Below are 14,038 nucleotides of genomic sequence, written 5' to 3'. Positions count from 1 at the left end.
TAATAATCCAACAAAATATTTCAAAAAAATGAGTTTTTTTGAAATGACTCATAATTCTTAATCATTTTATTAATAATAATAATAATTATTATTAGTCAAAAAAAAGTAAAAAAAAAAAAAAACATTTTCATAAATTTGTGTATATTATTTTAATGTTGTTACTAATATAAATTCGAGTAGTTTACAAAAATATTTTTATGAAAATTATCTTATATAAATTATTTAGATATAACAGATTTTTATTTAACAAAAAAAAAATTATTAATAAAAACCTCAACCTTTGCGCGCCAATTTTAATATATTTTCAATAACGAATACTTTGATTATAAACAAAAAACCAAAAATATATAGTATAATGATGTATAAAAATATAAAAATTTTTATTTTTAATGTATTATTACTGTTTGGCTCTATCTTATAACTTAAATCATACTAAATAAATTTTCCTTTGCCAAAATTTTTTTTCTTTTCAAATTTTATAATGAGATGTTATCATTTTGTAGGAGAAAATTCAGTTGGATGTAAAATTCTGCTTTGCATTTCTCGTATTAATGGCACCGTATAAGCAACACATTCATCCCAACCAGGTGATCTCCAAGCATTATCTCTTGTATCAGTTCTCGATTGAAAATCTTTGTAACCTGGAAAAAAATAATAAATATTTCAATGTAACAAAAAAAAATCTTTAATCATTTTTTTTTTTTTATAAACAGGTGATCTGACGTACTTCAACCGTCATAGGAACCGGAAGTAAATTTCAACTTACACCAAATATGATGAACGTTATACAGCCTTCCGATTTGTGAAAAAAAACCGGCAAAAGCTTCATCGCAATTTCTTCTAAAATTGATTCCTCTTGCCCAATTATTACCCCATTCAATCATGGTACCTGGCTTCAAAGAGTAGCTCCTGATTTCGTATAAGTTATCACCTGTACGACTTTCTATTTCCGGCCAATAACTAAATTTCAATAGATATTGAAGATGTCTCGCTCTTAAAAATATTCCTCTTTCTTTTTGCAGTCTTACATAGTCCTAATTATAAAAAAAAAGTTCATTTTTAGTTAATTTATTTTAGTAAACATATTTAAAATACTTTTAAGTATAAAAAAAAATTAATTTTGATGGTTGAAAGTTTAAATGTTATGATTGATTAGGATATTAGATAAGAGACGTTATAAAAAACTATGAAACAAATTTATTATTTATTAGGAGGATTTTTAAATAATTATAAATGTTTAAAAAAAAAAAAGATAAAATTTTTAAATAATTAAATAACATTTAAACTTTTTTTTTTTTTTTTTTAATTAATAAATAGGAAGTAAAACTAACTAAAAAATTTTTAAAATTTAGGAAACAAACCGTAATGTTCAGGTTCAAGTTCAAACAGGGACCTAATTTTTTTTTTTTTTTTAGGTTTCAAAAAAATGTTAAAGCTCTGAAAAATAATCAAAGATGATTAAGGAAGTCAACGTGATTTCATTGGGAGTACAAAAGGTGAGGCATTAAAAAAAAAAAAACAAATTTTTTTTGTTTTGGTACCTGGTCTAATGGTAAAACTTTTTGAGCGTTGTCTATTTCAGAGTATCCACCTTTGTACATCCACAAATGCAAAGCTTGATCCATATCTCCTACAAGAACCATCCAAGAACCAACAAGTTGTAGTTTTAAATTTGATTTAGAATGTATTAAATCCACATTTTCTTTGCTAAAAAAAAAAAAGTTTTTTTTCAGCAAAATTTATGACTGCAGTTATTTAATCGAATTATCCAACGGAAAAAACTTGCAAATTTTAAATAAATAAAAAAATTTAATTTTTTAAAATCTTTTGTAAACATTTATACAATTCTTTATATGTTCATATTGTTGTTTTTCTTGTTCAAATGTAAAAAACTTGATTTATATTCAAAGATGAAAACCGAAAAAAGGGTACACAAAATTTTTATTTATGAAAAAAAGGATATTCTATTTTAAAATTGATGTGTTATATATATTTTTTTACAGATAATCAAAAATTCAACTTCAATGTGTTTCTGCTACTTAAACACACAAACAAGAGGTATGTATGGACATTATTAACAAAAAAACTTTTTAAAGGACACTCGAAGACATTGACAAAAAAAAAATTAATATTTGTTATTAATGATAAAGTCATTCCAAAAACTCTTTGAAAAAAATGGAAGTTTGATTCAAAAGCTAATATTTGTCTTAAATTGTTTGATTTTCAATATTTCAAAAAAAAAAAAAAAAACATTTGGAATTAGTTTCATTAAAAATTTAGTTGTTTTTTTTTTCTTTCAGATTTGATTTAATATCTATAAAATTTAATTATCTAATTTTAAATTTTAGGTACTTCCAGTAATTATACTGTACATTATATAGCAAAAACTAAATGTAGTTCTTATTAAAACAAAAGTTTTGACATTAAAATGTTTTTAGAAAATTTTTGAATTTTTGTATAATTTTATCATATCGTAGTTTAGGACCAATACAAGTTAGGGGGCATCATGTTATAATTATTAAATGAAATCATTTTCAGCTTCATTCATTTTTTGTGACATGATTATAACATAGAACAATATTTTACTGACATAATTAGTGTTTGAGAACAATATTTTAAAACATAGCTTTATAAAAAATTTGGAAAAATTTCATTTTGTTACTTACAAATTTTTTAAATATTTATCAACACTATCCGGTTTAATGTTGTGGGTCTGAAGTTCATAAACGATGCCCTTATCAGATAACATTCTAGAATGCGATTCCTTTGAAGGTTCAATGCGGCGAACTGACAATTTGTTCAACCATCGGTCCGTTAAGTCTAAACTCATAGAAGTTGAACTAATAAACCTGAAATTTTTTTAACCCGACTAGAAAATTATCTTTCATGAGGAATAAGCTCTCCCAGAGATTTTACGGATGACACTGCTACAGAGAAAATTAAATGCTTTCCGTACTGTACCTCAACACTTACACGTAAAAAACATGACAAGTAAAAATTCGGCTGATAAATTGCTTCTAAAATAAAAATTCGGCTAATTGCAGGCCTAATACTGCATCTACTACCTTGCATAATAATAATTCATCGAATAATTTAGATAAGAAAATATTCGTGCTTTTCCCAGCATTATTTTGTTGTAACAGTTCTGGAAACTTCTCAGATAGAAACTTTCACGCCAGTTGTAATGAAATGAACACAATAAATAAAACAAACTTTGGGTTTTAAACGCGAATGTTTTCAAACACTAAAGTTTTTTTTTTTTTTTTTTTTTTTTATAAGTGACAGTTTACAGTTAAGTGACATTTATAATAATGAAGAGATGGTGTTTATTCTTTCAAACAATTATTTTTTTGGTCGTTTTGCATAATACTCGTTCAATTTTTTCTAAAGAAGATGAAAGAAAAAAGCTTTTTAAAGAGTCATACTTTAATTATGAACAGTTAACTGATTATTTGCACTATATGAGTGAAAAATATTCAAATATAATTAAATTACATAGTGTTGGAAAGTCAGTTCAAAATCGAAATTTATGGGTTGTTGAGATAAACACAGACGCCGAAAATCGGTCTCTTCTAAAGCCCATGTTTAAATATGTTGCTAACATGCACGGAGATGAAGCTGTGGGTCGACAATTGTTGGTATTTTTACTAGATTATTTAGTCGAAAATTATGGGAAAGATTCGAGAATTACTAAATTAATGAACGAAACTAATATATTTTTAATGCCGTCTGTTAATCCTGATGGATTTGAAAATTCTCAGGTACAATAAATTTTAAATTAAAAAAGGAAAAACACTTTTTTAAATCAAAATTAAAAACTTTAATATTTATAAAATTTTAAGAATTAAGTATGTAATTTTTTTTAAAAACTGTTGTTTACTGTTTAAAATGGTTTTAATATTTATTGAAAATTTTAAATATATAAATTCAATTTTTACATATGAAATTTATGCATATAAATTGATTAATTGAATTTTGAAAAAGATTATAATTAAAAATTAAATATTAAGTGAAATGAAAAACATATGCTAATTTTGACTTTATGAATATCTGTTATATTTATCTTTGACAGTTGCAATAAAGTTTTAAAATTTTTTCTAAATTTATAAATCAGTTTATAATTGTTAAATTTTTAATATGTAAAAGAATATAATATATGTTCAGATATATTTTTCAGGAAGGAAATTGTGACTCTTTGCCTGGCTTTGTGGGACGAACAAATGCTAATGGAATTGATCTTAATAGGGATTTCCCTGATCAGTTTGACTATATTTTTAAAAGACCATCAATAAGAAAATATCAACCAGAAACCTTGGCCATGATGAAATGGATTGTTCAAAATCCTTTTGTACTGTCTGGGAATTTACATGGTGGTGCTGTAGTTGCTAGTTATCCATTTGATAATGCTCCGTAAGTTTTTAAATAATGTTTTTTGTACATGTCATGTTTAACTATAATAAATAATTTTTTTTTATATTTTTCATGATAAATGGTATCTTGTTCTTAATTTTAAAATATTTTTTATCTTTACTTTGTTTTAAGTGTAATGTTTTTTTTTACTTTCAAAGAACATAAAATATTTGCCATGTAAAAAACATTTACATTTATTTTAAAAATGTTGCAAAATATTTTATTAGGTATTTTTGCTTTTACTCTTTTTTTTTTTTGGCCAGTTTAGTGAATGGCATTTTCACTAATGTCAAAAGGTTATACCCTATTGATCTATAGATCTAATGAAAAATGAATTTTATTAAAATTTATGTTTTTTTCATTTTAAAAATTATTATTGACATTTTGTTTATAAAAATTAAAAAAGGCATATAAGGACTTGAGGTGATTTTTTTATACTGATTTTAAACTTTAAACTTTTGCATATTTTCTTCATTTCAAGGATTGACTTTTTAAACATTTTCTTTTACTAAAAATCGTTTGTGATTTCTTATTCAGAAATACCAAAAAAAGTTCAATTCAAACAAACCTACAGGTTTAAATATCAAATGTTATAACAATAATAATTTTATAATTAAATTTTAAAAACAATGAAAATTTTTTAAAATAATAAGTTTGATTTGAATTTTTTTTATTTAATAAAATATTTTACATCTTCCCTTCCCACATAATTTTTATGCTTTTTTTTTAGGTACACTAATATAAGCTGTTGTCAAAAAAGTCTTACAGCAGATAATCAATGGTTTTTATTTGCAGCCAAGGAATATGCAAGACACAATTCTGTTATGTCAAAGGGTGCTTACTGTTCTGGAGTAAAACGTTTTCCTGAGGGAATTACAAATGGAGCTTATTGGTATTTTGTTTCTGGTTTGTATTCTTGAGAATTATTTTTTAAAATACTTTGATTAAGGATTAATTTTTATTCCCAATGAACTTCTGAAATTAAATGGTTAGAAGGATACTTGCACTTTAAGTAAGGGAAAAGTATTTTCAATTGGAAAACAATTTTACTTTTTTCTTACTTTAATGCTAAGCAAAACACATTAAAATAACTAACCAAAAGGGATTTTTTATTTGTGTGGAAAAAAATAATGCTTAAACTTTAAAAGAAAAAAAAAATTTTTTTTACTAAACATTTTATTAATTCTTCAGCTCTAGCTTTTTTATTATGTAAAATCAAATATTTCTGTCATTTTTTAAATAGCAAAAAAGCATTCAAGACTCATCAATAACTATCACATCACTTTACTATACCGATATATATCAGGAACCATTTTCTTCTTATACTACAAAATGTATGATTTTGTGTTGAAAACCTGAAAATCAGTCGGGAAATTTTTATTATTTGTTTTAAATGTTTTTTTCCTTTTGCAAAAAAAAAAAACTTATTAATAATAATATTGAACTTCAATTTTTTAATCTGTAGCTAACAACTTTTTTTTTGTTTATAAATGTTATAATTTTAAATTTTATTAATTTAATTATTCCATGAAAATTTTTTTTTTTTTTTCTAATTAGAGGACGATATTTTTAATAGTTTAGTAAAAATTAATTTATAAGGAGATGAAGTTTAAATACATTCACAAGAGTTAGATAGTTGACTGTTAAAAATAAAAAAAATTCAAGCAAAGTTTAATAAAATATTTTTTAAATGGTGATGCTACTGACAAACAAGTAATAATTAAAAAAAAATTTTTTTTTTATTTCATGACATTCTGACGTTTATTTGACAATTTTCAGGAATTTAAATGACACTTGAAGCATTGCCTTTATAAATGAGAAATATTTCATTCAAGCAATAAAATAGGTAGGTAAGTCTTATATTCAGCCTCACCTTTATTGTCATCAATTGTATGTGTGTAGAAAATCAATTTATAAAAAAAAAAAATAATAATAATAATAATAGTAAAACAGTTGTAATATTTGCATGAATTAATTAATTTATTGTATTTTTAAAAAATTTTATTTTCTGTAACTAATTACTAAAATACATTAAATAAAATTGAATTTGTATAAATGAAAATGCGTTTATAAAATTTTTCATGTTTTTTGTTTTTTTTTTTTTTTTCATAAAAACATAGATTTAAATATGTAAAGTGGAATTGTTTTAAAATTTAATAATTGTTTTGATTTTTGATTTTTTTAAAAAAAAATTTCATTTTGTTAATATTTTGTTTATTTTTAGGAGGAATGCAAGATTTTAATTATATTAGATCAAATTGCTTCGAAGTTACATTTGAATTAACTTGCTGTAAATTTCCACTTTCGACAGAATTAATAAATGAATGGAATTTAAACAAGGAATCATTGATATCGTTTATGGAATTGGTTCACAATGGGATTAAAGGTACAGCAATAGTTTTCCCACAATATTCAGTTTGTTTGTTTTTAAAATATATTAAAGTATGTCTTATTATTTTAGGTGTAGTTTTAGACGAAGATCAAAAACCAATTGAAGGAGCTCGAATTATTGTTAAAAATTTAAATCATACTGTTGTAAGTACCGGAAGGGGAGAATTTTGGCGTCTTTTAGTACCTGGAAAATATGAAGTTGCAGCCGATGCTCGAGGATATCGTCCCAGTGACCCAAAAGTAGTAAATGTAGAGTCCGATAAGCCAACTATCGTTAATTTTACACTTTACAGAAAACCAGATGATGGTAAGTAATATTCAAAAGTTTATTTTTTTACAACTAAATTTGCTTCTCAAAATATTGTTTATTTTTCTTTTGATATCACTTGTTATTCATTTTTTTAAAAATATAAATATAAAAATATTAGTATTTCATAATCGTTATATTATATTTTTATAATCGTTTATAAAATTCCTGGCAATTTAGGTTTTTGAAAGTTTTTTTTTTAAAATTATTATTAGATTAAAATAATAGCATCTTTTTTTTTAATAATTTTTTTTTTAACAGTTGAAGGAACTTGGAATATATATTATATTTTAAATACTAAAAATATTTGAAATTTATAAAAATAATTTGTTGAAATTTTTAGAACTATCACATTCAATTAAAAAAGTTGTTCATCCATCCTCTGCAGACCTCTTTGGGTTTTTAATTCCTCCTGTATTTGAATACCACAATTATGAAGCTTTGGAATATGAATTAAAATTATTATGTAAAATGTATCCAAAAATAACTTATTTGTACAGCATAGGACAAAGTGTAGAAGGTCGAGAATTATACGTATTAACAATATCAGATCAACCTAGAATCCACGAACCAGGTTAATAAATTTTTATTTACTTTAAAGGACTTTAAATAAATTACTTTGTGTATTCAGCAATTGATATTAATATTTAGGAGAACCGGAATTTAAATATATCGCTAATATGCATGGAAATGAAGCTGTTGGACGAGAGCTTTTGATTTTATTGGCAAAATATTTATGCGAAAATTATTTAAAAGACGAAAGAATTACACGAATCGTTAATAATACAAGAATCCATTTGATGCCCTCCATGAATCCTGATGGTTTCGAAAGAGCACATGAAGGTAATTTGTTTAAAACTTATTATCGCTACTAAATGCCTAATTATGCCTAAAAGAAAATTACTCTCGCTAATTGGTCTTAATTTAAGTATTTATTTTATTGTTTCACATTTTATAATTAGGAGACGAAGACGGTTTAATTGGTCGAAGAAATGCCAACAATTACGATTTAAATAGAAATTTTCCCGATCAATATGGTACGACTAAAGAAAATGAAAAAACTCAACCAGAAACTGCTGCAGTTATTAAATGGATTCATTCTTTACCTTTTGTACTTTCTGCAAACTTACACGGAGGAGGTTTAGTTTCAAATTATCCTTTTGATGATGTACCGAAAGGGAAAAGAAAGGGTCCTAATTTTTCTCCTGATAATGATGTTTTCCAACTGTTGGCACGGGTTTATTCAAACGTAAGTGAATATTTAAGAAAAATTATTGGAAGATTTTTAAGTATTAAAGTCTTTTTTTTTTTTTTTATGTAAAAATGTTGTATTCTAGTCTCATCCGACTATGCATCTAGGTAAAGCGTGTCCGAGATATCCAAAGGAAGCTTTTAAAGGAGGAATAACTAATGGAGCTAATTGGTATTTGGTAAAAGGAGGCATGCAAGATTATAATTATATTCATTCTAATTGTTTTGAATTGACAATAGAAGTAGGATGTTTTAAATATCCCAATCATACTGAATTATCAAAATTCTGGATTCAAAATCGTGCTCCTTTGATTGCATTTATGGAACAGGTATTTATATTAATGTATATTTTTAAACTACATTCTAATAAAAATTATAAAATTAAAAATGATTCATTTATTTTGATTTTAGGTTAACAGAGGCGTTCACGGATTTATAAGAAGTTCTGAAGGTAATCCAATTCATAAAGCAATTTTGACAATATCTGGTATTTCTCATAAAACAACTTCAGCAAAAGATGGCGACTATTGGCGGCTACTTGCGCCTGGCACATACAACATCACTGTAACTGCTCCCGGGTATATTTTTTATTTTATACATTTCATTTTTAAAAATGTTTTATTAGAGTAGTTTAATAATGTTTTTTTTTTCTTTTACAGGTACGAGAAGTTAACGGAAACTATTTCTATTCCCGATACAAATACAGGAATATCTGTAAACTTCACAATGGTAAGAGACGATCCTAAGGAGTGGTCATACGCAGAAGATTTTGATATCAGTCAAAACGTTTCTCCTTTACAAGAAAAATATTTAAAACCGGAAGATTTGTTTCGGGAGTTACAATTTTTAGAATTGCTCGATTCTTCTTGTACGGAACTTTTCTCTTACAATAAAATGGACAATAAAATTTTACATCATTTGAAAATTACTCATGAGGTAAGTAAATATATTTATTATTAAAAATATAAAAATTTCGACCCGTGATTTAAATTAGTTTAAAATAAAAGATACCAATAATTAATTATTTATGCAGATCGGTTCTCCCGAAGAAGAAAAATTTCATATCGTCCTCTTAGGAGATTTATATACAAGTGAATCAGTAGGAAGAGAAATTTTAATTAGATTTGCAAGACATTTAGTATATGGTCATAAATCTAAAGATACGGAAACGATTGAAATTTTGCAAAAATCTGTACTTCATATACTTCTTAGCGTGAGTAAAAAAAATTCAAAGGATTATTATTATTATTTTTTTTTTTCGTTAAAACCGTTAAAAATAGAATTTTGAACTTTATTACTGAACTTATGAGAATATTATAATTAAATTACTTTTAATTTTAACTTTTTAGGCGGATTCAAATTTTGAATTTACAAAGGAAAAAGAATGCAATGATGAGAATCATAATTTAATGGAATATTCACATTTGGAATATATTCAATTTTTAAAATCTTTATTCGAAATAAAAAATTTTGATGTTGGATTAAGTGTTAGAGGTGGTGGATTTTATTTAAAGTGAGATTAATATCATTTGTTACCTTTTTCCCGCCATGTTTTTTTTTTTTTTTGTTTTTTGAACAAATAGAAGATTGTAATTAATATGGTTATTTAAAAAAGTTTTCTTTTTAATATAAATTACATAAAATTTTTCAGTTTTCCAACGTTAGGGGTTAAAGAATCAACTCAGAAAATATTTCAAAGTTATTCCCTTCGTTTTTATGAAAAAAATGACAGACTTCAAAATATCGATTATGATGATGAAAAATGTTCACACGTATCAAATTCTAAAAAAAAAAATGTTTTCGAAGTTTTATATAGAGAATCTGGAGTACCGTTCGTAAGTATTGTTTTTATTATTATTATTATTATTATTATTTAATCATCTTTAAAAAAAAAAAAAACAATTTTAATATTTTTTATTTTCAGGTATCTGCTCACGTTAGCTGTTGCATGCAACCGTTACCATTAAAATTAACAAATATATGGAGAGAAAATCTTAAGAGTTTAATAAATTTTGTAAAAGTAGGTAATCAGGGTATAATTATACAGGTGGTGGATGAAAAAATGGATCCCATTCGTCACGCGCAAATACACGTGGACGTTTTTGAAAAAATAAAAAATGTTACTTTTAATTTTGCTTTTTTCAAAGCTTTGGTTCCGCCGGGAAAATATTTTATCGAGGTTAGTATAAATACTCACGTAATTTATAATTAAATTTAATTAAGAATTTATTAATTATTATGGAAACGTATCCAGGTTTTTGCACAGGGATACGAAAGAAAGACTTTGTCGGTCAAGGTTGAAGAAAATGTTATATTTCGAAGCGTGGTTACTTTATATTTGAACAAAGGAAAAAATCCCGACGGAAAACAGGATAATTTTTATAATTCAAATAATTTGTACAAAAATCAAGAGGGAGACTCCCAAATATGGGGTATGCCTCGTATAGCATTTATTATGTTAATTAGTAAGTAAATTATCAATATTATTATCGACGAGTCTTCATGTTACTTGTCAGAGTTTTTAAGCATTTATTCCTTGTCCCTACTCTTATTTTTTTTTTATTTTAGGTTGGTTGACATTTTTATTATTTTGTTTAATAATCGGAACAATAGTATTCTGTGAAAAACATTTTAAACGACATCGTTCCGAATTTCGTTTTACATTTTTACCCGAATCAACATCTTTTAACGATTCCGAAACTGTTAGATTTACAAAGCCATCATCTGGTAAAAAAAAAAAAAAAAACAAATTTTTACTTTTGTTTTCATTTTATTTAATTATTTGCAATAAAAATTAAAATGATTGTCGTTTTTTTTTTAAATTAAAGGCTCTTCAATGCCGTATTACGATGAAGACTACGATAATGAGACGGAAAATTCTTCAGAAGAGGAAGACATATTGTTTGATGTCAATGTAAATTCATAGATTTTTTTTTTTTATTTATTTTTATTTATATTTTTATACGTATTGACGACTAAGTTTAGATATAAAACTTATGATGTACAATTGTTTTGTAATAATTCATTTTTAATTAAATCATAATTTATTAATTTTCATTATTGAATGATTATGTCAATGTTATTTGAGTCCGCTTCCGTTTCCTTTATTTATAAATTTATTATACGATTAAATATTATTTTTAAATTTTAAATAAAAAACGGTTGAATATATTTGTAAAAATTATTTTCGAACGTTATAAATATCATGATGGAAAATTTTATTTTTTTCAGCTCGCATTTTTTTTAATTTTAAAAACTCATTGGACTTCCGGATGTATAAAACGAAGTTTTGGCGCCATTTTCTAGTAAGTATTTTCTATTTTATCTTTTCGACACTTTTTTTTTAAGCAGGTAAAAGTTGTTTATATTTTTATATGAAAACCTGTAGAAAATTTCGAAACAAATTTCAGAATAATTTTTAGCGTAAAATTAGAGAAATCGCGATAAAATGCCTCTACGTCTTATTACCATTTAAAAAAAAAAAAAAAACGAATAAATTTTTTATTTTTATTTTTTTTTTTTACGATCTATTTTTAGAACATTTTTTTGTCAGTTACGCAAGAAACATATTCTTAATTGTAAAAAATTATTTTAATAAAACATTTTTGTATTTTAATCTTATTTATTTTTTAATACTTAATGATTTTTTAATTAAATAAATATCATATATTGAGTTGTTCACTATAAATCATTTTAAAAATTATTTTTAAAACACGTATTCAATATTAATTTTCATTTTTTAATTTCGATTTAAAAGATTTTAAATTTTAAAAATTAATCAAAAAAAAAATTAAGATTCCTAATAAAATGCTTTTCATTATTAATAATCAACAAATTTAAAAAATTTTTTAAACACTAAAGAATAATAAATTAGAAAATGTTTGAATTTAATTTTATTTGGGCCTTAGGTTTAAATGTAAAAACAACAAATTATTGATACATTAAAAATAAAACAGTTGTTGTTGTTATGAAAATTAAATTTTAAACCTATTGTTAATTAATTTTATTTTAAAATATTTTTTTTTTTTACATATAGAAGCATTAATGTGAGTTTGAAATGAATGAGTTAGAAACAACAAAACAATGTATGCATTGGTAAGATAATTAGATTAATTGTAATTTTTTTTTTTTTATTAAAATTTTACCGAATTTAAAACTTATTTCATAGGTTTGACGTATTTACCGACGTCTTATAAAAACTGTTAAGAAGTACATAATTTCACTTTTAAAAAAAAAAAAACTTGCCATTTATTGTTATTATTTTTATTAACATATAACTATATTTATTTGACTTCTCTTTCAGCAAATCAAATATTTTGACGGATAATTATTTAACACATTCAATACATTGTCAAAGATTTTTTTATTGTTGTTTAAAATGTAAATTAATTGTTAAACTAAGTGAAAAAAACTGAACATGATGATAATGAACATAAAATAATTAAATGTGATAAATGTTGTGCACAAATTGAAAAATATTATTTAAATTATCATTTGTTAAATGAATGTTTATTTAGTAAGTTACATGTACAAATAATAATAATATTAGTTAGTGTGTATGCATAATAACTAATTTGATTTTAATGTTAATTTATATGAATTTATTTAAAGGAAAAGTTAAGTGTAGCATTTGTGATATTGATGTAGTTGTCACTGAAATTAACGAACATGAAGATTATTGTGGATCAAGAACAGAAAAATGTTTGTCTTGTGAAAAATATGTTATGCTTAAATATAAAACACAACATATAACTTCTAATCATGTATTTTTTAAAATAACTGATGGTGAGTTTTACTATAAAACAAAAGAAAAAAAGTATTTAAAAAATTACATTTGATTATTTGTAATTTTAAATTGTTTATAACTTATGAATGTACATATAATAATAATAATATTGTTTTTTAGAACCTGGACCATCACCATTGTGGAAAAATGGAGTAAGAACTTTAGGAGACTTTTTGCCGAATTCATCAAAAAAACAGAAACATAACAAGTTGTCTCATAATAAAAACAAGAGTGGTAAGGTTTGTATTTAATAAAAAATATTCATGTAGTTGAATTTTGAAAAATTGTTTAAATTTTATTTTTAGATCTCAAAGAAGTTTAGTATTCAATTTAATTTATGAATAAATTATAAGACATATTTTGAGTGAGTGTTTTAAAAATATAATTATTCAGGGCATAATAATGAATAAAACTTTTTTTTAAATTTTTGAGGATATTATTTTTTATAATAATAATAATAATTATTATTATTACACTACTACAAATTGACAGGTTTAAAAATACAATTTGATTTGTTTTTCATCTGTTATAATTTTTTACGCATATTTAGAATTTATATATTAATAAATTACTTCTACTCATAAGTTTTTAATTATAAATAATTAAAATAAAAATTTCTTATTTATTGAAATTTAAATTAAATTTCAATAAATTTAAAAGTTTTTGAAATATGCTGTGCATATAAAGAAGTAATAAAAAAAAAAAAATTTTTTTTAATTTCTGTCTGTGATGTAATTATAATAATTATTGTATTAATCAAAATGTTTAATAACAAAATAAATATAATTATTTATCTAATACTTTCCTTTTTGTAAAATTGTTAAGTATATACTCTGTCAAATATTTACTTTATTAGTTTAAAATAGCTTGAATTTGTAAGAAGTTATTAAAAT

The 14,038-nt window shown here is 23.5% G+C and overlaps 3 protein-coding genes across 3 annotated transcripts; 2 read left to right on the top strand and 1 right to left on the bottom strand.

The window, feature by feature from the left end:
- Nucleotides 1-492: 492 nt before the first annotated feature.
- On the bottom strand, nucleotides 493-2,888 carry Phum_PHUM392820 (protein NipSnap, putative; the record flags this gene model as incomplete). Its single annotated transcript, XM_002428563.1, has 5 exons — nucleotides 493-641; nucleotides 767-1,034; nucleotides 1,542-1,707; nucleotides 2,667-2,840; nucleotides 2,866-2,888. 5 exons carry the CDS (start codon nucleotides 2,886-2,888, stop codon nucleotides 493-495), a joined length of 780 nt encoding a protein of 259 aa, XP_002428608.1.
- Nucleotides 2,889-3,311: 423 nt separating this feature from the next.
- On the top strand, nucleotides 3,312-11,285 carry Phum_PHUM392810 (carboxypeptidase D precursor, putative; the record flags this gene model as incomplete). The annotated part of the gene is made up of 18 exons (XM_002428562.1): nucleotides 3,312-3,761; nucleotides 4,178-4,410; nucleotides 5,141-5,316; nucleotides 6,635-6,796; nucleotides 6,872-7,108; nucleotides 7,452-7,682; nucleotides 7,760-7,951; nucleotides 8,071-8,357; nucleotides 8,446-8,688; nucleotides 8,771-8,937; nucleotides 9,019-9,295; nucleotides 9,393-9,572; nucleotides 9,736-9,872; nucleotides 10,011-10,194; nucleotides 10,284-10,538; nucleotides 10,614-10,824; nucleotides 10,928-11,014; nucleotides 11,188-11,285. The coding sequence occupies 18 exons, from the start codon at nucleotides 3,312-3,314 to the stop codon at nucleotides 11,283-11,285; spliced, it is 3,807 nt and encodes a 1,268-aa protein (XP_002428607.1).
- Nucleotides 11,286-12,954: 1,669 nt separating this feature from the next.
- On the top strand, nucleotides 12,955-13,467 carry Phum_PHUM392800 (uncharacterized protein; the record flags this gene model as incomplete). Its single annotated transcript, XM_002428561.1, has 2 exons — nucleotides 12,955-13,144; nucleotides 13,451-13,467. The coding sequence occupies 2 exons, from the start codon at nucleotides 12,955-12,957 to the stop codon at nucleotides 13,465-13,467; spliced, it is 207 nt and encodes a 68-aa protein (XP_002428606.1).
- Between the last annotated feature and the right edge of the window lie 571 nt (nucleotides 13,468-14,038).

Source organism: Pediculus humanus, genomic scaffold (assembly GCF_000006295.1).
Source record: "Pediculus humanus corporis 1103172107879 genomic scaffold, whole genome shotgun sequence".
Lineage (NCBI taxonomy): Eukaryota > Metazoa > Arthropoda > Insecta > Psocodea > Pediculidae > Pediculus > Pediculus humanus.
This window is presented reverse-complemented; position numbering and strand designations above follow the sequence as displayed.